Below are 27214 nucleotides of genomic sequence, written 5' to 3' on the forward strand. Positions count from 1 at the left end.
GCTCTCCTCCCATGTTAGCCTGATTGCCCACTACTGCCCTCCCCTGCAGGCCATCTTGTGTCCACATGGGGGTGGCCATCTTGTGTGTTGGAGAGATGGTCAATTTGCATATTACCTCTTTATTATATAGGATAATGATTAGAAAGTTGCTCCCTAAAGGTCAAATGCTAAAGTATTGTCTTAAAGTTTTTAGTTCTCTTTTTAAGATATAAAGAGCTATGAAAATTTAGATAGAGCTACTTCAAAATAGAGTCAGTGTTGCCGTCCCAGAGCAATTGCCTAACATGACTTATAGTCCTCAAACCTTTGGAATGTTTGACTGGGGAAAATAGCCTTTGAACTGGACCAAAGTAACACTGTATTCCAATTGTTTTCATAGCTAACAGGGAAGCAGACATCCTTACTACAGATTGAAAATTAGACAATCTTAGAAATAGCACTACCAAATATAGCTAATGATATACATTCTGAGGAATAAGGATTTCCTTATGGCCTTGAGAAAATGGCTCCCTTAATTTGTATTAAACATGCATTAGCCTCTGATTTGAAAGCATTATCTGTCCCCCCTTCCTATTTCAGCTTTGGTCTAATCAGAAGTTATCTCACACATGGTAGTGCTAATTCTAAGATTGTCTTTAATTTGTTATATACCAATAATACCTCAATTAGAAAAAGAAAAATTTTCTTTGTGTGTTTTACATACTATAATTTTTTGTAACAAGTCCAGACTCTGAATTTCTGTAGGTGCAGTTTGGTTGCACCTATAGAAATTTCTTCCTTGCTCATTGGCATCAACAGATATTCCTTCTATGCGTGTATTTATTTCCCTTCCGTTTTACCTAAATAACCCTTGCTTCTATCTCTCAACCCCAAACACTATTTGGGTTTCTGTCTTAATCAGTGCTACCCAAGTAGCTATTTTCTTTAATCTCAAATAAATGCTGTTACCTTTCACTTTGGCTCTTTATTTTTAAGGTTAACAGAAACCCATCTCCCCCAGAAAGAATAAGGTGGTTTGGAAAGTAAAGGTTAGAAAGAAAACAAAGAGTATGTTTTAAAGCAAATAAAAGTACAAAGAGTAAAAAAAGAGATGACAAAGAAATGAGCAATCCCATGTTTGTATACTATTGTATGCCAACTATTCTTAAGAAAAAAATTAGTTCTAAAAATATGTTTTAGTGAAAAAAAATCATAGAATTAATCTCTAATGTAGCATATATATTTTTTCTATAGTAAGTCATAGAAACAGATATAAATAAAGATAAACCAGTATCTCTTCTTATTAAAAAGGGATTTGGTCCAAATTAGTTTCAGTTATTACATGATTAATTACTAACACAAATATGCTGTATTTATGTAGGATTCTATGATCTCCAAAGTGTTTTATTATCAGTTCCGTTTCAATTTCCTGTATCATAATGAAGGTGAGAAATCCAAATTTTCAGCTTTGATTGGAGTGCAAATTTTGAGCTTACATCCATCTTCTTTACATGGTGAGTATGATGAATCTTGATTCCCAGAGTTCTACAGTGTTCTAAAATAAATGAAAAATATCAATACAAAAATCAGAGTGAAATAAAATAAGTCATCTTCTTTCTTTCATATTTAGTTATAGCTGCTTTTTTATTTGTTATGTAGTTTTTATTTACTGAATAAAAAGTTATTTCTTTTGAGTTACATATTACATTATTTTTGTAATGGATTCAAACAATTAATAAAAACATAATAATAAATAAATCAGAAATTATTTGAAATCCTGCCACTATGAAGAAGCCAATATTTTCTTTTTCATTTTAAAATATATTTATATTGGTTTCAGAGAGGCAGGGAGAGGGAGAGAGAGATAGGAACATCAATGATGAGAGAATATCATTGATATGCTGACTCCTGTACACCCCCTACTGAGGATTGAGCCCATAACCCAGGCATGTGCCCTTGACTGGAATCAAACGTGGAATCCTTCAGTCCACAAGCCGATGCTCTATCCACTGATCAAAACCAGCTGTGGCAAACCACTATTTTCTAAAACACAGAGAACAGATTAGTTGGTGGTTCCCAGGGCAGGGTTGTGGGGTGGGCAAAATGGATGAAGGCTGACAAAGATAGAAACTTGGAGTCATAAGATCAATAAATCAGAAGATGTGACCTAGGTGGCTATACTTAATAATACTGTATTGCATATTTGAAAGTTGCTAGGTGAGTAGGTCTTAAAAGTCCTCATCATAAGAAAATAATGTTTCATAACTATATATGGCAATGGATGTTAAGTAGATTTATTGCAGTGATCACTTCACAATATACTAGTAGATGAACATCAACTCATTGTCTTGTACACCTGAAACCAATATAATATTATATATCACTTATACCTTAATTAGAAAAAAACAATGGTATTTTTTGTTTTATGTATTATAATTTCTTTGTAACAAGTCCTAAATTTAAATAAAAGTATAATATGTAAATCAGAAATTGTTTGAAATTCTACACTGCGAAGAAGGCAATATTCTCTTCTCGTCCACAACCTGCCAGATACTGCCCACTACTGACAAGCTCATGCAAAATGCTACATGAGATGAGGGAGTTCTATTCTTCTTTGTTCTATAAACATAGAGCTATGACCTACACACATGTGCATTCTTTCTCACATGTCAGCAAAGCTTGCGATGTCTTCAGAGAAGTGGATCTGATCCATTGTCTTGAGGTGCTCTGCAGTGTTGCTGCTGCAGATGTTTTCCAGTGTGTTAGTGGTTTCTAGCTCAGAGGGTCTTCCCTTTGCTTCCAGTTTGCTGTTGCACAATAAAAAAAACCTTTAATAAGCATTCTTGAACAAACCCTTGCAATACTCATTCTTGGACAAATATTATTTCTACCACTTGAGGTTACTTCTATGAATTGTTTTACTTAAAAAGATAACTATTTTGATTTTATTTCAAAAAAACACAAACCACCAAATTATTGCCCTCTAATGATACAGAAATCATGCCAGATAATTCACATAAAGCTATTTTAATGAAAAGACTATTGAGGTGGTGTATTACTTTCTTTGATCTACTGTAACAAATTACTACAGATTGAGTGGCTTAACACAACAAAATTAGGTCTCTCACAGTTCTAGAATTCAGAGTCCCAAATCACGCTGTTGGCAGGTTCTCACTCCCTCTGTAGGTTTTAAGGAAGAAACTTTCTTGTTTCTTCCTGCATTTGTTGGCTCCTGATGTTCTTGGCTGCATGGTTCTTGGGTGCATCCCTCCAATCTCTACCTCAGTCTTCATATGGTTTTCTCGGTGTCTCTATCTGTTTTCTAAACCTCTATCCCTTTCTGTCTCATAAGGACACTGGTCATGGGATTTAGTGTCCACCTTAAGTCAGGATGATCTTATTTCCTTAATTTGATGCAACTGCAAAGGCCTTTAATTTTCCAAATAAGGCCACATTTTCAAGTTCTAGATATATATGGTCCTATATTCAACCCAATACACATTGATATAGATAGTTTAGAGTAAAAATTTCAGATACTTCTAATACTAAGTAGATATCACTGAAGCAAAACTCGAAGTTGTAAGGGGAGGGACGATGATATCAGAGACAGTTAGTGCTGGAATAATAGAGGTGACACCCTCAGGATTGTAGTCTTAAAGCACCATGGAGAGTGACAGGAGATAGAAACAGGAAAAATGCAAAAACCAACAACAAACAGAAAAAAAATGCTAGAATTGCCCTGCTTCCACCAGCTCAGCTGCTGCTGGTTTTCCCTCGTTGGCCCAATATAATCACAATACAGTAGAGGTCAGTAAATATACCTGAAGAAATGGGAAGGTTAAAGAAAATATATCACGGAACAGACTCTAATATCTGGTTAGTAACACACTCAGTTAAGTATCATTGTATTGCTTAGCCAATCTCTTTCCTCACTAGTTCATAGTGACTGGATGAACCTTCAAATTAGATTATTACAATTCAGATAATTTGTGCTCTGATGACACACAAGCCCTTTAGTTAACTCTATGAAACTAAACCCCCTTAACATAATGTGAGGTAGCTATGATGATATTAATGATCATTACTGAAAAATCGGGGCGAGGGCAAAAGAGGAGAAATAGGAGAACATCTGTAATACTCTCAACAATAAAAAATTTTTAAAAAAATGCATAAACAATAAAACAATATTGAAATAAAACAATATTGTTTTATTGAAAGCAATAAAATAGGAATGAAACTAGATTTTTTTCCTGTTGTATCTATGTGATAAATATATAAACAAACCTGTTAGCAAGTTCAAGTCCTTGAGTCATCGTAGTAACTTAGTTGCTAATTTTTTCAGTGCCATCATGATGTCTTTGTTCCTCAGAGTATATATAATGGGGTTCAATGTCGGGATCAAAACGGTGTAGAAAAGGGAGATCAGTTTCCCAATTCCTTCAGATTGATTTGGTTTGGGTTGTAAATAAGTGATAGTAGCCGTTCCATAGAATAGGACTACAACAATCAGGTGAGATGAACAGGTGGAGAAGGCTTTAGCCCTCCCTCCGGCTGAAGACAATTTCAGAATGCTGGAAATAATTTTGCCATAGGAGACAACAATCAACAGAAATGGAACCATGATAAATATCACTGCAACTACATAGACTGCTATCTCGTTCACAAATGTGTCCCCACAAGCTAGCTTGAGTACTGGGGGGATGTCACAGAAGAAATGATTAATTGTGTTAGACCCACAAAAGGGCAGAGAGAAAATCTGGCATGTTTGGCCAATTACGACTGGAACTCCACTGACCCAGGAGGCAGTCACCAGCTGGACACAGAACTTGTGGTTCATGACTAGAGGGTAGTGCAGAGGGTTACAAATGGCCGCGTAGCGGTCATAGGCCATCACGGCCAGGAGGAGACACTCTGAGCCTCCGAACATCAGTACAAAACACATCTGTGTAGCACAAGCAAAGAAGGAAATGTTTCCTTTCCGGGTCACAAGGTCCATGAGCATTCTTGGGATAGTGACTGTTACGTAACAGATTTCTAGAAAGGAAAAATTGCTGAGGAAAAAATACATGGGGGTCTGGAGAGCAGGCTCAGTTTTTGTTATCAGTATTATGATGCTGTTGCTGATGAGGATAGTCAGATAGATGACTAAAAATATCCCAAAAAGAATCCATTGGATATTGGGAATGTCCGAAAACCCCAAAAGAACAAATCCCATCATTGCAGTGAAATTTGAGTTTCCTGTGTTTAATCTGTTCTCCATCTGTAAATATGGTAAATTCAAGATGGTTAATTCATTGATGTTCTTGAACCACATCGACATGTTCTTTTAACTGGATTAAATGCATGAAAGTATCTCTATAAACTCTAAGATTATTTCCATCATTACCTTGCTCTATTTCTAGGAAATATTAGAAACTTCAGAAATGAACTGATATGCAGTTAAAATAAATCCAAGAAATAAAATCCTAATATATTTTATACTTAAGTGGAACGATATGAAAAGGAAAAGAGAAGTGTGCATTGTTATTTAGAGCTAACTGTGCAATAATAATATCTAATCAATGCACTCCTATTAAGGGTGGAATTATGATGCAAACTTTTTCTATTGTTTTTGTCTGGGTTCATCATTTTTATTCTGTTGATTGTCCTATTCCATCCTTTTTCAATGTAAAGCTTTTCTCTTACAGTTTTTCTTTATTCTTATTTCAAATGAGCTTTAAGTCTTCACAATTATATAATCAATGAGAATCAACTTTCTCAAAACAAACCTTTTAAGTTAGGGAATTAATATATTCAATATTAATGTTGTACTCTATGTACCACACCTGTCACTTATGCTAAGTATAAAAAACAATTCTATCATACTGTTAAATAACTTCCCTATTAACTTCTCATACGCAGTGTATGCACTGTCTGATAACTATAAATAAACCTTTGACTCAGTCAAGAAATATGGCTCATTTACCCCCAATTGAAACCAAATACAATTCTCTTTTTCTCTTTTCCCTTCATAATTTTGCCTAATAAAATTTAACTTTGATTCAACCTAATTATTTGCTCTGGACATGTAGATAGTTGGAACATATGAATGAAAGTAAATACAAACACAAATATACACACACAATCTTGCTTTAGTTTATGTTAAATTCCTCCAGTATCAGACAGTCAACATAGTCTGACAATTTCTATTACACTTTATTAATATTTGATTTGCACCTGTCCAAAACAAATATTATGTTTTCCCATCTCATCAAATCTACTACACTTGTTGCCACCTTCTAGCCTCATCAGCTGTTTTTCCCTTAATACTTTGATAAATTAAAACTGATAAGAGAAATATTTTTTCACAGTTCCCTATTTCAGCAGTACTAGTTTTCAAAATTACATGAAGTGAATAATTTTGTTGTAAATAATATTACTATTTCTATTTCACATATTTCTAATTTTACTTTATAATTAAGAAAGTTAAGAACTGCATGATTTATCTTAAGTCATTATTCATTTTCAGATAAAGATCCTAGAATTTCATGCTTCCCTGTTTTATTCTTTGTATGTTGATCCTCAAGTTTATAACTATCTTTAAATTAAGTAAGCTTAAAACAAAATTACCGCTTACCTTTATGGATCTGCATGAACTTGACTTTGTGAGTGTAGGTGCTTTCTAACCTGTAAACTTTTTAAGTTCCCTGGTGCCTTGGTGTCAGTCACGGTACTCTACAATTCTTGCTAGCTTCATGCTGGCTGTTCTTAAGTAGGAAGTAGCCATGCTCACCCTGGGGGACATCTTTCTCCCGTGTACCAATTTAATTTCTAGGTGACTGCTTCTGTTTGGCAATCATCCGGGTTTATCACTTAACATTGCTTTCTCTGTAGATGACCTGTCTTCCTCAACTCCTTCTTGGCATAAAGCTCCGCAGTATGGGGTAGTCCCTGGGTGAAGAAATACCACTTAATCACCTAGTTTTACTCTGAAGATAAAGTTAAAAATCCTTCTATGTACTGTATTTCAGATCCTTCATAATTGGTGTGGATTGCATTCCTTTATTTATTCCTATAATTCGTACATATCTAGAGCATCCACAATTTTAGAAAAATGTGCACATGTTTTATCACATGGACATGGCACACTTCCTCTCTTCCATGCATTGGGCAGTTAGATACCTTTTCAGAAGTGAAACTCTGTCCCTAGATTACTGTTATGAAAAATAGAGCATCTCATGTGTGCTGGTAAAATTCTGGATGATTTTATTCATGTTATGAACAAAGGGAATATATTGAAATGATTCAGAGACACAGACAACAGCATGGTGCTACCAGAAGGAAGGAGGGTGAGGGTTAGTAAAGGATAAAGGAAAGTCAAAAACATGGTGACAGGAGATTTGGCTTTGGGTGGTGGGCACATAGCGCAATATACAGATGATGAATCTTAGAATTGTACACTTGACACCTACATTATCATTAAACAATGTTACCCCAACAAATTTAATTAAAAAATAAATAAAGTTTAAAAATGCAATATCTGGGAAGCACCATAAAGTGAAGAGTATTTAAAAAATTGTAAGCCACTCAAAAATAAGCATTATCTTGGCTGGTGGTGTTTAGTTATGAGCATAATAATGCCTTTTCCTATGAGTCATATCACATGAGCAAGAAAGATGTCATAAAAAGAAACATTCATTGATTGGGAATACAATAAAATCCCCAAAGGACAAACTCCATCATTGAAGTGAAATTTGCTTCTGGTTGGTATTTTGTGGTGTTCCATCTGTAAAAATAGTGAAATTAATCATTTATCCTTTTGATATTTTTATTGACTAGAGAAATATATATATATATATATATATATATATATATATATATATATATCCTGTTCAAATTCCAGCACTTTATATCATAATATTAAAGAGAAAAACTGAATCCAATGGTGACCATATGCTAAATCTAAACATAGCAATAGAGGAAAACCAAGATGGCGGCATAGGTAAACACCGTAGATTGTTGCTTAGCACAACCACTTCAAGAATACAACTAAAAGATGGAATAGACATCATCCAGAATCACAAGAAGGCTGGCTGAGTGGAAATTCTACAACTAGAAGGAAAGAGAAAAGCATACCCAGACTCAGAGGAGCTGTGGTGCAGAAGTAAAGTACAGAGGTATGGAAGCGCATGCAGAGAGGGCTGGTGGCTGAGGACACGGTTGTCTTTTTCAATCAGTAGGGAGTCTCAAGCTCTGAGCTCCAGTTCCGGGCGAGTCTCTGGGGACCCAGACTCATATGGGAGAAACTAGACTGCCTGGCATCGGTCTTAACTCGAGGTCAGCTTTCTCTTGGAGGCGCTTGCAGCAATTGCTGGGACACTGAGAAGCGGGGCCTCTGAGGGCAGCCATAGCTGCTTGCTCCACCCTGTTGATCCCCTGGGATCCCCGCCCCGCCCAAGCTGTGTGCCAGCTTTTGCATATGAAAGGCCTGGCACTTTGCAATCTGAAAATTACCTAACAAACTGGCAGCTGGCCCAAGGCCCTAGGGCAACTTGCATTGCTTCACAGCTGAGTTCCTGCTGGGTAGCCTCAGGAAGAGGCTAGATTAGCACCTCCTTAGAGATCCAGGAGCCAGTGTGCCCGGTGGTCAGAGTGGGACCATCCAGATTGCAGCTCCTCGGATCCATAAAGGACACACTCAGGGGGCAGATTCAGTGAGCACCAAAGCCCCACTGAAGCAACTCTTGCCCTGGAGGGGTGTCTCCAGCACAGAAGTTCTCCCACTGCAGACACAGCTGATTCTCACAGCCATCTGGCCTGGAGGTCAATGACTCCCAGTGATACCTACAACAATCAAGGCTTAACTACAACAAGACTGTGCACAAAGCCCACAAGGAGGTGCACCAAGAGTGTCCACCTCAGGTAATTGGGGACACTGAGCCACTGGGCCCTATAGGATATCTAGCACAGAAAGCCACTCTATCAACACAGGGAAGCATAAAAAATGCAGAGAAAAAGAAACAGGACACAAATGACAGAAATGGAGGAAAGCAAACTACTGGATATAGAGTTCAAAACCACACTTTTAAGGTATTTCAAGAACTTTCTAGAAACAGCCAATAAATTTAGTAAGACCCTCAAAAAGTCTGCTGAGACCGCCGATAAATGTAGTGAGACCCTCAAGAAATCTAGTGAGACCCTCGTAGTTATGAAAAAGGACCAACTAGAAATTAAGCATACACTGACTGAAATAAAGGATATTATGCAGAGTTCCAACAGCAGGCTAGAGGATCGCAAAAATCAAGTCAAATATTTGAAATACGAAGAAGCCAAAAACACCCAACCAGAAAATCAAAAAGAAAAAAGAATCCAAAAATACGAAGATAGTGTGAGGAGCCTCTGGGACAGCTTCAAGCGTACTAACATCTGAATTATAGGGGTGCCAGAAGAAGAGAGAGAGCAAGATATTGAAAACCTATTTGAAGAAATAATGACAGAAAACTTCCCCTACCTGGTGAAAGAAATAGACTTACAGGTCCAGGAAGCGCAGAGAACCCCAAACAAAAGGAATCCAAAGAGGACCACACCAAGACACATCATAATTAAAATGCCAAGAGCAAAAGATAAAGAGAGAATCTTAAAAGCAGCAAGAGAAAGACAGTCAGTTACCTACAAGGGAGTACCCCTACGACTGTCAGCTGATTTCTCAACAGAAACTTTGCAGGCCAGAGGGGAGTGGCAAGAAATATTCAAAGTGATGAATGCCAGGAACCTTACAACCAAGATTACTTTATCCAGCAAAGCTATCATTCAGAATTGAAGGTCAGATAAAAAGCTTCACAGATAAGGAAAAGCTAAAGGAGTTCATCACCACCAAACCAGTATTATATGAAATGCTGAAAGGTATCCTTTAAGAAGAGGAAGAAGAAGAAAAAGGTAAAGATACAAATTATGAACAACAAATACACATCTATCAATAAGTGAATCTAAAAATCAAGTGAATAAATAATCTGAACAGAATAAACTGGTGATTATAATAGAATCAGGGACATAGAAAGGGAGTGGACTGACTATCCTTGGGGGGGAAAAGGGTGTGGGGGATGTGGGAAGAAAATGGACAAAAATCGTGCACCTATGGATGAGGACAGTGGGGGGGGGGTGGTGAGGGCAGAGGGTGGGGTGGGAACCAGTGGAGGTGAGCTATGGGGGGAAAAAGAGGAACAACTGTAATAATCTGAACAATAAAGATTCAATTAAAAAAAAACATAGCAATACAATAAAATATACAGTAGGTTTGCATTTTAATGGAATTGAAAGGTTCTAGAAGCATGCATTTCTATTTTTGTTTGTGGACAGAGCCCAGGTTTTTACTCCCTTTTTATTCCACATATTACAACCTACAGCAGACATTTATATCTACTATAATTCCCAATGGAGTGCTCACCATAAAAGTTTGAATTTTACTTTTTGGTAATACAACTCTTACATATAACTTTTTGTAAGTACAGTGTGTGTCATTCCTTAACTCTAATACTGCTATAGCTCTTCCGAACTGCATGCACTTTGCTCTGACATTGTATTTCTGTTTCATTTATCTGTCAAAATCAAATAAATAACATTATAGCTAGGCATTGTATTACAAGATCTTTCACTCACCCAATACCATCAAGCAATAGTCAATAAATATATTTTGAACTAAAAGTGGTTAATTAATAATGAACTTATGAAATAAATTGCATAGATAATATTATTTCAGGAATGTTGTCTACTTCATATAACCTGATATGATTAGTTGTTCTTATTTTAATAATATATCTGAGATGAAAAATTAAAAAATTCAAAATAAATAGTATAAATTATTATAAAATACTAGAGGTCCAGTGCACAAAATTCATGCATGGGGGGGTTGTCCCTCAGCCCACCCTGCACCCTCTCCAATCTGGGACCCTTGAGGTAAGTCCAACTGCCTGTTTAGGACTGATCCCAGTGGGATTGGGCCTAAGCAGGCAGCTGGAAATCCCTCTCTCAATCCAGGACTGCTGGCTCCCAACTGCTCGACTGCCTGCCTGCCGGATCATCCCATAACCACTCCACTGGCAGCCTGATAAATGAGTTACTGCTCCCCTGCCGGCACGATCGCCCCCAACTGCCCTCCTCTGCCAGCCTGGTCACCATTAAGTGCCCTCCCCTACAGGCCTGGATCCCTAACTGCCCTCCTCCCCTGCTGGCCTGATCGCCCACTACTGCGCTTCCCTGCAGGATTATGTGAAGGAAAAGAGACATAGGGAGTACAGAGATGACTAATATGTATTTTATCGCATTTTGCTGCTCTAGCATTCAAATTTACATCTTCCTATCTTCTTACACAGCTATTCCTTTGTCATTAAGGCCCTATAAAGTTTCTTTAAAGAAAGAAAGGAAAATTGCTGATTTGTGCCTCAGTGAGAGAGCTTGAAGTGAGAAAAGTGATTCTCACACATCCCAGGAGTAAAGTTTAAGTATCCTTATCACTAAAAGCCTAAGTGGTCATCACGCTGTGATGCCATCACGCCATCACAAGATGGCTGCGCACACAGGTGGGCGGGGCTGGGCTTGATGCTGTGAGCATGGCACGGAGCCTGCCTGGGAGTCCTGCCTCCTCCAGGCTCGCAGGCAGGTCCCCCGGCCTCATGAGGCGAGGCCTGCCTGGGGGTCTGGCAAGGTCTGCCTCGTAGTCCCCTGGCTTCGCACGGTGAGGCCTGACTGGGGATCTGGCCTCCTCCTGCCTCCGCACAGCGAGGCCTGCCTGGGGGTTGTGGGGGTCCCGCCTCCCAGCTCCACACGGCACGGAGTCAAGACCCCCGGCTCCAGCCTACCTCTTTGGGGCAATTTATTGAGGAGCCCCAGATGGGTGGGCAGGGCCTACCTCTTTGGGGCAATCAATCCTGGGCCTCCCGCACTGTGACAGGGCACAGGCCAGGCTGGGAGACCCCCCACCCACCAAGGATGAATTTCGTGCACTGGGCCTCTAGTTTTAGTATAAACATCCTTGTTTCAATTACTGAAATACCTTTATTTTTCTCACCTCCACAATTTGTATTATTTTTTCTATGCATTTAATACTTGTAAAACAAAACTGCAATCAAGTCTTTTAATTAATACAATAAAAGTAAAGGCAGTTAGTTGGCATTCTAGAGGAAAACTAAATTCTGGAACTAAGTGTGCCCCTTTTTGCATATATGAATTTATCTTACCGAATTAGCCGATGAATCACCAATAAAAACAGGTGGAATGTCAACTTTCTTTAATGCATCAACTTACTGTTGTTGGATTATAATTCTTCCTTGCTTTCCATGACCTTGCTTGATTTTAATACAATTAGTGATCATGAGCTGATAAAACATCAATAGTTATACCTTTGCTGCAAAGTTAATTCAATACCTATTATTTTTCAGACAACATGTTGGGCTCTGGAGATACAAAGGTGAATATTCTTTTTTTTTTTTTTCTTGGTGAAAAATAAAATGTAGGCATTATTCTGGAATCTTAGAGAACCATGACAGCAACAACCTTTAATGACTCTGCTGTGTTATTTCAAATATTTCAATACCTTGAACTGAGTTCCGAGTTAATTTGCTATTTAAAAATAAAAGCATAGTTTATTTTATGTGAGGTACAAATATGATATCACTCATCCAGAATACTTGAGATTCCTAGCAATATTGGAGAAGAACCAAAATTAATGTCTGGAGTCTGTGATAAATAAGAAACACATTTTAGGAAGCTACATTTTAAAGTCATAGAACAATCCATGCTGATAGGAATTTTCTTAATGCCACCCTAACATCTTTGTTTCTCAGGCAATATATCATGGGGTTCAACACTGGTATCACAATGGTGTAAAAAAGAGAAATAAATTTGTCCATCCCTGCTGAATAACTGGACTTTGGCCTCAAATATGAAATCATGCCTGATCCAAAGAATAAAGCCACAACCATGAGGTGGGAAGAGCAAGTGGAGAAGGCCTTGGCTTGCCCAGTTGCCGATGGCAGTGTCAGGATGGTGGAGATAACTTTCACATAAGATCCAAGAATCAACATGAAAGGAATAGTGACAAGTAGAACAGCAAGAACATAAATCAACATCTCTATCATAGAAGTATCCCCACAGGCAAGCCTAACTATTGGTGGTATGTCACAGAAAAAGTGATTCAACTGGTGAGATCCACAGAAGGGTAGAGAGAAAATCTGGTAGGTGAGCCCTATGTGCACTGGAATTCCTGTCATCCAACAACCAGCTGCCAAATGGATACACAGTCTATTGTTCATGATGAGAGGGTAGAGTAATGGCTTGCAAATGGCAACATACCTGTCATATGCCATTGCAGTAAGAATAAAGCACTCAGTGCCTCCCAAGACCAGAAAGAAATACATTTGAGTAGCACATGCCAGAAAGGAAATACTTCTATTTTGTCTACAAAGATCTATTAACAATCTGGGGACAGTGACTGACACATAACATATTTCCAAGGAAGAAAAGTTCCCAAGGAAAAAATACATGGGGTTCTGAAGGGAAGGATCAGCTTTGATTATCAGAACAACGAGACTATTTCCCATCAGAATAATCACGTAGATGCTCAAAAACACCCCAAAAAGGAATCCTTGCAGATCGGGAACGTCAGAAAAGCCGAGCAGGATAAAACCCATCAATGTGGTGTGGTTTTCCCATGGGGGATTTTGTCCTGTAGATTCCATATATGAACAAAACAGTCCCAGTGTAGAAGTCCCTTCAATTCACTGGCATGGCATAGCTAATCCAGGTTTTTGTTTGTTGGTTTTGTACTTTTGTTAATATATTTGAAATCCAGTATCTTAAAATTCCGTTATGGCAAAGCAGGAAAAAATGTTAAACTTTATCTTTCCTGTTCATATTAACAATATGCACAAATGAAGAACACAGCAAAACAGACATGTCGGGTAGCTTAGTCTCGGGGTAAGAGCTTCTCGAGGTAACTTGTGAGAAAAGTTTCTCCTTCCCGCCCCATCTGCTCTATGATTGCTTTTTATTTGCATATTTGCCTGCCCAGCACCTGCTGGTTTACAATCTGTTTAGATGATTTTTTTCATCATGTTTGGTTTTATGTTTCCTCTGTGAACTTCATCTCAGATGACTGAAGGGCAAGGTCATCAGAAGACTCCAGTGCAATCCCAGTCCAGGCCAGCCTGGGCCACATCCTATCTGGTAAAGAGACGTAGACACTCATCAGAAAAGTAAGAAATATAGCCTTGTTCCATCATCAAAAGATTCCACTTAAATATCCCAGAAACTTGTATGAGTAATAATATATCATAGCAAGTCCTATGTTCATTTGAATTTTAGAATGTGAAATAAAGATATTAGAATTTGCTTTATATGTCCTCAGCCCTGCCATGACCCCCAACAATCTTAACAGCTTTACTTATATTCTGAACTCTAGGTATACTTTAGAAGTAATTAGCTAACTTTAGGGCTGTATGGGATAATTAAACAAGGAAAAGGTAAAATAAAATGTGTAAGGAAATCTGATCATATGGTTCATCCCTGATACCAGACAAGATATAAAATTTGTTTTTGTACACCTTTTTATATCTTTAATTAGGTATAAGCTCTTGAATACATAATTAATATATATTACAAATAGAATATATATTATGTATAATGCTTATTTAAAATATCTTTATTTAAATAACCATTAGAAAACACAGTGCTAAATGCAGTGTAGGTTTAGCCTAATCAGCTCCTTAAATAATTAAGTATTTTAGAACAAATAAGTTCAGTCTTTCCTCCACTGTGTTGGATCCTAGACATCACTTTTATGATTTCCACCCAGCCTTCATTGGTGTTAAACCATGACCTTTTTCACAGCGAGACATACTCCAAGATCTACATTGTCATGAGTTTTGAAGTTTCTCTTCCATTTCCCAGACTCCAACTTCATCTTCTCTTCCTACAGAATACTTTCCACTTTCAAGACCCCCAGTTCCCCTTCCCTCTCACAAATCCTGAGCTACCGAAACAACTTGAATTTCTACTCTTTGTTTCTTGCTTCTCACTAATCCTACATGCTTCCCTTCTTAGTTCAGTGAATTCTCTATCCTGACATTATTAATTTTTCACTTCATACCCTAAAGATAAAAGCTTTCTCCTACCTCTTCTCTACTATGGCTCAGAAATTTCAAGAGGAGGGATCAAGGACCTGGGGCATTTCAGATTCAAATACTATGTTCTACAAGCGGAGAATAAGTACACTCCCCCAAGTCTTCTCTTTCCATCTCTTTGCTTTTCTGGTCTGTCTTTTTTTTTTCTCCATCTTTTTTCACCTTTTGGTAGTTATTTCCTCATTTTAGATCTACTCAAAATTTTATATCACCTTACTTATATATGTTTTCTCTAAGAAGTTATACCTATGAAAAAGAACTGCAACAAAAAGAGAACTGAATTTTCAGTGACTCAGATAGGTTGGATAAATGTATCTAGAAGTCAATCAATATATATTTTGCAGCATATATTGTAATTTATTATGGGTAAATACTAAGTGTCAGAATGTGTTACACACTAATGGTGCTAATGGTAAATAGTATGAGCCCAGTTTCTGCTTTTACAGAGCTTACAGACTAGTGGTGAAGTCAGACAGATTAGAAAAGTTATTACCCTAGAATGTGCAGCAGCTACATAGGAAGGAGCGTAAGGTGTTATGGGGATACCAGATGATTTCTCAAGGAAGTGACATTTACTCTGAGACGGGGTAAAATCTTACATATCACAGAAGCATTTTGTTATTTTTTACATTTAAGAAAATAAAATAAAACACTTTCCAGAAAAACTTCCCTCATATTATTATTTAGATTTGCATTCCAATTGCTAGCTGAATTCTTATATGGAGGAGTGGCTCATAAATATTTCTGTCGGGAAAATTTAACTAGATTCAAGTACTTGCTGACCAAAGAACTTGACATTAATTGACTTAAAATGGAAATTAGATATACTCTATTCTGATATGTCCTTATTTAAATTATCAGAGCTTAATTTTTCTTGCTTGAAAATATACACAGTAATAATAATGTGTGACTCAGGGAATTGTTTTCAGGGCTAAGTAATATAATCCATGTTAACTGCCTGCTTTAAAATAGGCAGTTTGCTTCTATTAGGCATTATTTTTATCATTATTAACATACTTATTAACATACTTATTGTATTTATCATTATTATTTTAACTTACATATTTTTCCTCTCTTCTCAAACTTTTCTCATCTTTTATCCTGCCATGGAGTAGCCTTTTCTCAATCTAGAAGAGGAGAAAGTGTACGGGAGGGTGTTTTGGCAGGAATACGAAGCTTACAAGTAGTATGCTGCCGGTGAGTGCCCATTCGATGCTGTGTGGGAACACACCCGCAGCAAAACCAAGGGGGGAACCACTGTCATTTCCTGGGTTTTGTGTTTAGTTTTCTCTCTTCTGTGCCAGCTTCCTGTACTTAGAACACAACAGAGAAGTAGGCTTTGCTATAGAAATATAAGCAAAATTAAAAGGTCTAACTCAAATCCTATTTAATATGAGCATCCCCAGAGATAACCTTATTTTTTGAAATTGATCTTGTCTCTCCATTAGTAATTAATTGTATTTTGCAGTTGTAATATGGGAATGCCAGATCCTCCTTTACAAATTTTTCTGTTTCAGCGAGAACTAACAGCCATGGAGAATAGAGAGGCCTGATTATTTGGAACTTTTTTTTTTCAATTGTCAACACTTTTTGAACATTTTTTTATGTACTAATCACCTTGTTAATGACTTCACATGCATTATCTCATTTACTACATTTTGAATGAAGTAGGTACTGTTATTATTCACATTTGACATAGAGGCAGAGGTAGGGAGAAGTTAAGTAATGCCCAATATCAAGAAGCTGGTGTGAACTAGCTGACTTCAAACTCAGCAGTGCAATGCCAGGGTCCGTGTCCTTACCCCAACAATGTGTTTATTGAAAAATTTTGCATATAAGTGGATCCACACAGCTCAGACCTGTATTGTTCAAGTTACAACTGCATATTAGATCTGTTTCATTTGAACAGTTTTGCTTTTTCTTCTTGAGCACTTTCCACAGCAGCTCTGCCTCCCACAAGCACCCTCTCACCCGGCCAGTGTATGCCCACAGTGTGAGACGCAGCACGGGTCCAGGGGACCGTGGTTACTCGGCAGCCTCCTGCCCACAGCAGCGGCATCACTGGCCTGACCATCCATCCTACCATTATTGTAGAGTCTATATTTTTAATTAGAATTCAATTGGCTTCATACAAGAACATTCAATAGGAAATATTATTTTAAATTTAATGTCCTGAATAATATTAATAAATTTACAAAATATGAAACTTCACAACAGCAAGGTTATTTTATGTTCATTTTATATCTTTTACTATTATAAAAATGAAAGACTGAGTTGATTACTTATAGCTACCATCTACATTTTAATTTCAGGAGATTTAGCTCATAAATTAGTCTGATTGGAAGAAAGTATTTTCTTTGATGACTTAATTTTTGAGATGAAAAATAATGTACTACCATAAAATAAGCAGAATAAAATAATTACTGCTTACTTGTTTATATTATGGAGACATCACCATGTGTTGCTTCTTTTATAAAGATATGATCTATGTAATATAAGTTTTTGGTTTAAATTATTCGAGTAACAAATTCAGCCATTCCTATTTTTCCTGAAGCTTATACTTCACTTTAAAATATATCAGTGTACCTTGGGTAAGAAGTAATAGCCTCTTATTCCTTGTGACGGCATCTTCTCTCCAGGACATGTTGCATAGTTAACTCAGTAATCTGTTTATCAGGCGGTAACTTAGAAAACAACCCAGGCTGCCTCTGGTTGGATTAGTGCTGCAGAGAGGACACTCTCTATGGAATACGGTCTGAGCAGCACCAGCCCCCTGGCCACTCCTCTTTATCTTCTCCCGTCCTCCTCATATTTGGAAAGTCGAGGCAATTCCCCATTGAGAAAGGCTGTATTAAGACCAATGAAGGCATTAAGCAAAGAAGATAAAGAAGATTCATGGACATAGACAACAGTTTGGTGATTGTCAGAGGGAAGGGGAGAGGTAACAGAAGGTAAAGAGGGGATAAATAGTGATGGAAGGAGACTTGACTTGGGGTGATAAACACACAATACAATATACAGATGGTGTATTACAGAACTGCATACTTGAAACCCATAGATTTATTAACCAATGTCATTCCAATAAATTCAATTAAAAAAGACATTATTAGTCTTTAAGTTGGCCTTTATCTACATATGAAATCCAAGGATACTAAATTTGAAATTCTTAAAAACCATTTTTTAACCTCAAAGAATGTAACATGGAAATATTCTAGATTCCATGCATCATCTAGGTTGTTTACATGTTAAGGCTCTCTGTTCATGACATGAATAGGATTTATATGTAGTTACAGATATTAACATAAGGAAAAATGAATTTGGACAAGAGGATAGAGTATAATAAGTCTCAAGGTTTCTATATCAGAAAGTGAGGATGGGAAAAAGACCTTATGAGGGCTTTAAAATTAAGAGGAGAGAGAAGATAGAGTGACTTGTTACTATTGCTGTAAATAGTTGGTAAGCTATGTAACATAATCACTACATGCACCAGCTTTTCTCTATTTACTGAAACTTTCAATAAATATCTAAATGCATAAGATATGGTGCTGTAACCTTCAGGAGGCACTGACAACATTGTACTGTGTCGCTTGGTCTCATGTCTGACTGCCAAACTCCTGGTTATCTTTTAGACTGAGTTGCTGTGTCACATTTATGAAAAGTGACCCATTATTTTTATAGGCAAAGTTAACTATCCTATCTAATAATGAGGGAATATGCAAATTGACCATCACACCATCACAAAGATGGTGGTGACCATAGCCATAAGATGGCAGCGCCCAGTCCCCTCAGCCCCACCTGAGTCCCCCAGTCCTTTCAGCCCCACTGGGGGTGCAGCCAGACCCGCCCTCAGCCCCCCAGCTGCCCAGGGCCAGCCCGAGGTGCAGGCAAGCCTTGGATGTCGGCTGCCCAGCCGATGGCTGAGGCACAGGCAAGCCTCGATGGCAGCTGCCCAGCTGCCCAGGCCACCAAAGGCTCAGGTAACCAGGGCTGGCTGGGGCTTGTGCTGCCGGCAGTGGCAGCAGCAGAGGTGTGATGGGGGCGTCACCTTCCCCTGATCTCCAGGTGGCCTCCCGCCCCTGAAGGCTCCCGGACTGTGAAGGGGCAGGCCAGGCTGAGGGACCCACCTCCAGTGCATGAATTTTCATGCACCAGGCCTCTAGTTTCTAATATAATGCTCTCTATTTTCCCCTTATTATATTACTTTTAAATTTTTATTCCATAGTTTGTCTTCTTTTCCTTTCATAAAGTCCTTGATTTCAAGGGAATCTGTCTTATTTACTTCCCAGTACACATCCACCTCCAAGAATGGAGCTATCTACATAGAACACTTGGGCTTTTTAGGGACTCAGTAATGTGCAACCATGTCATTGCATCTTTCAAAATCATTAATGATATATATTGTGTTTTCTTACATTTTAAGAAATGAGTAAAATGCTTGAAAGGTGGTATGAAATAAGAACACAAAGTACATTAGTGAGGGAAAGAGTGGAAGCAGAGAGATGAGTTAGGAGGTGGTTGCAACAATCTATGTGGGAGTTAATAGTGGCCAGGACCAGGTTTGTAGTAGTGTAGCTATTGTAATCAGTGGTCGCAGGATTTACATAGACCTTATGCTCAAACATTTTCTTTAGTTTTGACTCTCAATTTTGTCATACATAAATTGAAAATTGTCAGCCATGCCTGGCTAGTATGGCTCAGTGGTTGAGCATCAATCACTGTGACTCCTGGTCAGGGCACATGCCTGGGTTACAGGCTTGAACCCCAGTAGGGGGCATGTAGGAGGCAGCAGATCAATGATTCTCTCTCATCATTGATGTTTCTATCTCTCTTTTCCTTTCCCTTCGTCTCTGAAATCAATAAAAAAAATATTTTTTAAAAAGAAATAGTATTAAAAAATAACCTCAGTCACATTAGAAAATATAACATATTTATCATTCTCCATGTCTTTTACCCACATGTCTAGTGAGTCACCAAAATCATGTGAACTCTGTCTTCTAACTATCTACCAATGTATAGTCAGGTCCTTTCCCTATTTTAGAATACAGTTACTGTTTGTTTGTTTTTAATTGAATTTCATATATATATATATATATACATATATATATATATATATATATCTCCCTTATTAGATATTTAAGTCTTTAGTTAAATTTGAGTTGATTTTTGTATATGTTGTAAGATAGGGGTCCTTAATACATTTCAATTTAATTTTAATTTTTGTGAGTGGTGTAAAATAGGAATTCAATTTCATTTTTTTGCACATGGATATCCAGTTTTTCTGGTACCATTTATTGAAGAGGCTATTTTCCCCCATTGTGTGTTCTTGGTGCTTTTGCTGGCCATATATGAGTGGGTTTATTTATGGAATTTCTATTTTGTTTCAATGATCTATGTGTCTATTTGCATGCCAATACCATACTGTTTGATTTCTAAGTTTTGTAATATTCAGGGTGGGGGGAAAGTAGGTTTTCAGTTTGAGTATGTGAAACTCAGAGATCATTCTTGCATTATTTTTATTATTTATTAATTATTGTATTATTTTTCATATTAACAACTATAAGCTTACTTTTACCCTACCCTGCAGTTTGAAATCAGGAATTGTGATGTCTCCACCTTTGGTCTTCTTGCTTGCTGGGAATTGCTTAACTAGAATGTTCTATGTTGCTTAATGCATAATTAAGCCCAATATAGTTGGATGCTAGTTAATTCACAGTTTCTTTTAAAGTATTTTAATAAATTGCAGCTCTCAGAATAAGTAGCAATGTGCAAATGCATTGTTATTGCTATCAGTGCTTTTTTCCTTATGCCATTTATAAATGCAAAAATGCAACATCAGAAATCAATTTGAATCCAAGAAAGGGATAAAAGCAGTCTTGCTAAAAACATCTACAGTAATAAAAGACAAACATGCAAATTGACCGTACCTTCGCTATGCCTTAAGCCACGCCCACCAGCCAATCAGAGCGACTATATGCAAATTAACACAACCAAGATGGTGGCCAGCAGCCACGGAGCTGGAGCAAGCAGGAGGCTTGCTTGCCCCAATGATGGAGGAAGCCAAGCTTCCTGCTTGCTGTGTCGGGCTCTGAGCTCCACTAAAAGCAACAAAGTTTCAATTATAGAAGGTACATAAACCCCAGATACCTGCTTTCAGCCAGCTGTTGCCACGGAGCTGGAGCGAGCAGGAGGCTTCTCTCCCGCCTGCCCTGGTTTGCTCTGAGCTCCTCTCAAGGCTAAAAAGTTTCAATTATAGAAGGTAAATAAATCCCAGAATAAAAAAGAAAAAAAGGAGAGGCTGGGAGCTTCTGTCACTGAGGGGCTTGGCCAGCCTGAAAATGGCCCTCAGCTCCTCACCCAGACTGGCTAGGCACCCCAGTGGGGACCCCCACCCTGAAGGGGGTGTGACCAGCTGCAAACAGCCATCAGCCCCTCATCCAGGCTGGCCAGGCACACCAGTGGGGACCCCCACCCTGAAGAGGGTGTGACCAGCCTGCAAACACCCATCAGCCCCTCACCCAGGCTGTCCAGGCACCCCAGCTGGACCCCCACCCTGATCCGGGACACCCTCAGGGCAAACCAGCCAGCCCCCACCCAGGCACCAGGCCTCTATCCTATATAATAAAAGGGTAGTATGCAAACTGACCCTAACAGCAGAACGACTGGGAATGACTGGTCACTATGACACATACTGACCACCAGGGGGCAGACACTCAATGCAGGAGCTGCCCCCTGATGGTCAGTGCGCTCCAACAGGGGGAGCTCTGCTCAGCCACAAGCCAGGCTGATGGCTGCCAGTACAGTGGTGGTTGGTGGGAGCCTCTCCTGCCTCCTCAGCAGAGCTAAGGATGTCTGACTGCAGCTTAGGCCTGCTCCCCGCTGGCAAGTGGACATCCCCCGAGGGCTCCCAGGCTGCCAGAGGGATGTTTGACTGTCAACCTAGGCCCATTCCCTAGGGAGCAGGCCTAAGCCAGCCAGTGGACATCCTCCAAGGGGTCCCAGACTGCCAGAGGGCATAGGCCAGGCTGAGGGACCCCCCTGAGTGCAAAAATTTTTGTGCTCCGGGCCTCTAGTTCTTGAATAAAAGCAAATATTCCTGACAGGAACAATGCTGTCATTGACCACAAAAGGTAAGGAGAACAGAGTCACAGCCTCATCTTATTACTGATAAAAATGTTGATTAAAATATAGCCTAAAGACATACATTTCAAACTTCATTAATTTTAATAAATGAATTTCTCAAAACTTTTGAATAAGGCAAAACATTGATTGATATGTGTATATTTGGGGAATGTAGTAACAGTAAACATTCAAGTAAAATAAAGGACTGGGAATATAAAAACCAGAAGCAATGGAGATAGTATATCAAAAAGGCAAAAATACCATTACATTCATGGGGGGTGTGGGGGTTAATAAATATTGTCATGTCCTGAAGAAAGAAGAGAATGATAAAATCACACACATCCTATATAATAAAAGCCTAGGTGGCATGACACTCTCACGTGACACCCTTGCACTATATCATCACAAGATGGCTGCCACAAGATGGACGCATGCACAGCAGATGTGGGGCTTGGCAGCTTCTCCGGGTGGTGCAGCCTGGGGGTCCTGTGGCTCTGTGTAGTGTGGAGGAAGCTGGTCCTGGTGTCTCTGCCATCTTGTGCAGAGGAGGCGGGTCCTGGTGGAGGAGGCAGGTCACAGGAGGGGAGGGCAGTTGTGGGCAATCAGGCTGGCAGGCAGAAGTGGTTAGGGGCAATCAGGCAGGCAGGCAGGTGAGCGGTTAGGAGCCAAAGGTGCCGGATTGTGAGAGGGATATCCGACTGCCGGTAGTTGGACATCCCCTAAGGGGTCCCAGATTGGAGAGGGTGCAGGCTGGGTTGAGGAACACCTCCTCCTCGTGCAAAAATTTCTTGCACCAGGCCTCTAGTACAAAATCAAAGTTAGAAGTCTCTTAATGTCTTTATTTTTTTAATTCTCATACAAGGATATTTTCCCATTGGTTTTTAGTGGGAGTAGAAGAGAGAGGGAAAGACAGAGAAAAATATTTATGTGAGAGAAACACATCTATTGGTTGCCTCCTGCATGAGCCCTGACCAGGTCCCAGGCCAGGGGGAAGCCTGCAACCAAGGTACATGTCCTTGACCAGAATCCAATCTGGGACCCTTCGGTCTGCCGGTCAATGCTCTATCCACTGAGCCAAACCGGCTAGGGCTTATAATGCTTTTATTATTTAGATTTCTTTTGAGTTAAAGAGAGTAAAAAATAGTTGGAAAAATTTTCATATAAATGTATTGAACAATAAGCAAGAACATATGATAAATGTGATTTTGTAAATATTAATGAATTTAAGAAATAATTGAAATTTACATAAGAAGCTTAGATTTAATGAATTAAAAGTAAGAAACATCATTAAAGACAATAGCTCCCAACATTGAAAATATCTGTAGAACTTTTAAATGAGATTAATTAAATGTAGAAAAACTGAACTAGACAATAGAGAAGATGTCTTAAAATATGACATGTCTAAAATCCCAAATATCAGAGTAACTGGGTTCACCTTTCAAGCATTTTTCTATTTCTGTTTTACTGGAAATTAAAGCATTGAATAGAAGGACTATATTAGTTTTTATTTGTGAAATATCATGGTCCCATATGTGATTCCATTAAATATACAAGGCAGGGAAAGCAGAAAAAAATCCAGCCAATGAGCAGCCAGCTGGTACAGAAGAAAGTAGACAAGGTACCCAGGAAAGAGTGAATCACCCCTGAGACAGCCTGATTATTCTGCTGCAGGGGCTCCAGGGCCATGTACCTACTATATACCTGTGGGGTGAGAGCATGGCCCACAGGTCCAGAGACAACACCAATAGCTTCATGAACATTTGGCCAAGGTCACCTATGTGGACCATTGAGGGCATTATGAATGGTCAAGCTGGATGACCTCCGTGTGACAAACCATAAGCTCTGCTATGCCATATCCCAGATGACTTGTTCATCACAAGATCTATCAGCAAGGGTAAAGGAAAGGTGGTGAAACATTTCTCTCCAATAACTGTAAATATGGCTGTCTCCTTAGCAAGCACTGGCTCTCACTCAGTTTCCTCCAGGGTTCTACTAACCCAGCTGCCTGTCTCCCTGCATATTAAGAATGCTTAGATTTAATATTAAGATTAATTTTAACATATTAATTTTAATATATTTTTACTAGAAATGTATAGAGGATTTCTATATGCAAGAAATCCATGAGCCATGGTAAATAATATGTGGCACATTCAGCCATTTAAGTCTTCATGCAATAAACTCTTTGCAGCAGCCAAATGTGTATTTGTGGGGATTACTGTGTGTGTGTCAGTCTGGGAGAGAGGAAGCGAGAGAACTGGAAATTTTTGAGGAGAAGGGAAGGAAAGAGAAGTAACTGGGACATTCTAATCAGACAGCAATTTTCTCAAATCACACTTTTGCACAAAATCACACTTATTTTTTAGGGAATATGTATGTGTGTATATATGGGTAATGAGGCATATAAAAGCTGGAGAGTTTATAGTGGTAATTAAAACTATAATCTCAAAATTTAAATATTTTTCCACAAGATACTTTAATATTCAAAAATGGATAACATTCTCAATTTAACAAACATTGACATTGTGACTTTTGTCTCTAAACATTCAATATCTTTGTTTCCCTAGGTAAGATTTTATTACAAATAGGCCTTATTGTTTAGTACCCATGAATACACAAAATGGTTACATAAAAGTTTTATGGTTGTATATAAGTTTGGTAATATACTTGAATATTAAAGGACATAAATAGAAATATTCTTATGAAAAACTGTAGGCTTGAATAGGCTTTGCAAGTTCCTTAAATACTCTGTTAGGTCTAGAAACTTAACCAAACAATCACAGAAATGCAGGGATCCTTTTCCTGGCAAATACATTCCATAAAGCCTTCTTCACTTCCTTATTCCTGAGGCTGTAGATCAGAGGGTTCAGCATGGGGATCACCACCGTGTAGAACACGGAAGCCACTTTGTCCTGACCCAGGGAGTAGCTGGAACTAGGTCTCAGATAAGTATAGATGGCGGTGGAATAGAACAGAATTATGGCGGTCAGGTGAGAGGCACACGTTGAGAAAGCTCTGTGCCTGCCCTCCCCTGAATGCATACGAAAGATGGAATAGAGAACGTAGGAGTAGGAGGTGAGGATGACCAGCAGAACCCCCACCAGATTCACTCCAGCAAAAGTGGAAAAGATGCTTTCATTCAGGCGTGTGTCAGAACAGGAGAGCTTAAAGAGTGGAGGGCTGTCACAGAAGAAGTGGTGGATGACATTGGAACTGCAGAATGGCAGGCTGCTTACATAACTTGTGTTCACCATGGAGTTCAAGAGTCCCGCTGCAAAAGCCCCTGCTGCCATTTTCAGGCAGACTGTCCTGGTCATGACCAAGGGGTACAGGAGAGGGTTGCATATGGCCACGTACCGGTCATAGGCCATTAAGCCAAAGAGGATGCATTCAGTTGTGGCCAAGGCGATAAAGAAGTACAGCTGCAGAAAGCAGCCAGCAAAGGAGATGGTTTTCTTCTCTGACAATAAATCCACCAGCATTTTTGGGGTGACGGTGGATGAATAACAAACATCCACAAAGGACAGGTTAGCCAGGAAGAAATACATGGGTGTGTGGAGTCTGGAATCAGTCCTGATTAAGAGGATCATCCCAACATTCCCGCAAACTGTCAGTGTGTAAATGACAGAAAAGAGCATAAAGAGGATAATCTGTAGCTCCAGCGTGTCTGCTAATCCAAGCAGGATGAACTCTGTCACCAAAGTATAATTAGTTCTGGTCATGTATTACACATATAGTTTGCTTAAGCTTATATAGATATAGATATATCCCTCTCCAAAGGTTATAGAAAATAGTAGAAATGTTAACGAGCTTATTCCTACATGAAAAATAAAACCTTTAGGTTAATAAAGTATAGTAAGGAAAGTGACTGAACGAAGAGGAAAACTAGTGGAGAAACAGAGAAGCATTTGAAATTATGAAGCAATTGACCTTATTAAGTCTGTTGCAGGTTCCTCAGATGGCTGGTCTCAATCCACATACTCCACTTGAGTTTCTTCAAATGCAACAGATGTTTTCCCTACCAGCCCACATTCAAAATGCCAAGGATAAAAATATTGCTGCTTTAGTCTCCTCTGAAAGGTGTGTGCATTTAACACAAATCCATTGTTTATTTCTCAAGACCACTCTGTTTATTCTACAATTCCAAAATTCATGCATTGCCTCCCAGAAATTTCTTGTGTACCTGAAGCAACAAAAACAGTGCCCATTTCAAATAACTAATAAGTTGATATATATATAGTATATTATAGGATAGTTTTGTAGAGTTTTAAAAATGAACTTAATAATTATTTTTGATATAAAGTACACAATCAAATTAATGTCATGTAGTTCCACACACAGTACCTGTCCCCTGCAATGAATAACAGCATGAAATCTTTATGAGCTTCCTTCCTTAGTGTATTACTCATGCAGATTATTATTTTTTGTTTTTATTAGGGGTTCTCAGTTGGAGCTTAAAAATAAAGGAGAAAGATTTTACTTTGTAAATGAAATGCAATGAATATTTGAATTACCTTTTGGTTAAAATGAGAGACTCCTTCTGAGTGAATACACATTGCTTCACTTTTATTTTGTTTTCTTGGAAGAGAATTGGATGACCATGGGGACTATATTATAGGGTTTAATTGTGTAGTCAATCCTCTAATGGCAAAAACTCACAGGCTCAAAATAAAATAAAATATAATCACACACAGTTATGTGGAATCAAACATTGCATCATGAAGTGGTTCCTGACCTCTATATAACCTTAAAAACTTTCACCAATGTAAAAAAGAAATTGGCTATTTACGGTGCCTCTCTCTTTGTATTTTTTAGCTTATTTCAAATGGGTTGTAGTCCACTACCAAATTATTATTTTTCCCCTTACCTGAATGTGTGTGTGTGGAGATGATGAGTCAGGTTAAACTTCAATCCAATTCTTTTCTTGAGTGAAATTAATAACAAGGAGGAACTAACTAAATACA

The 27214-nt window shown here is 38.5% G+C and overlaps 3 protein-coding genes across 3 annotated transcripts in view; 1 reads left to right on the forward strand and 2 right to left on the reverse strand.

Annotated features, from left to right (window-relative positions):
- LOC308524758 (olfactory receptor 4A5-like) overlaps positions 1 to 27214 on the forward strand; it is a gene marked incomplete at both ends in the record, with an annotated part of 363276 nt that overhangs the window by 291731 nt on the left and 44331 nt on the right. The gene's annotated exons all lie outside the window — the stretch shown is intronic.
- On the reverse strand, positions 4289 to 5234 carry LOC308524673 (olfactory receptor 10AG1-like; the record flags this gene model as incomplete). The annotated part of the gene is made up of 1 exon (XM_081099251.1): positions 4289 to 5234. The coding sequence occupies exon 1, from the start codon at positions 5195 to 5197 to the stop codon at positions 4289 to 4291; it is 909 nt and encodes a 302-aa protein (XP_080955377.1). The 5' UTR covers positions 5198 to 5234.
- On the reverse strand, positions 12735 to 25972 carry LOC308524674 (uncharacterized protein; the record flags this gene model as incomplete). The annotated part of the gene is made up of 3 exons (XM_081099252.1): positions 12735 to 13723; positions 15352 to 15380; positions 25032 to 25972. The coding sequence occupies 3 exons, from the start codon at positions 25970 to 25972 to the stop codon at positions 12735 to 12737; spliced, it is 1959 nt and encodes a 652-aa protein (XP_080955378.1).

This window comes from Myotis nattereri (genome assembly GCF_964212035.1).
Source record: "Myotis nattereri genome assembly, chromosome: 9".
NCBI lineage: Eukaryota > Metazoa > Chordata > Mammalia > Chiroptera > Vespertilionidae > Myotis > Myotis nattereri.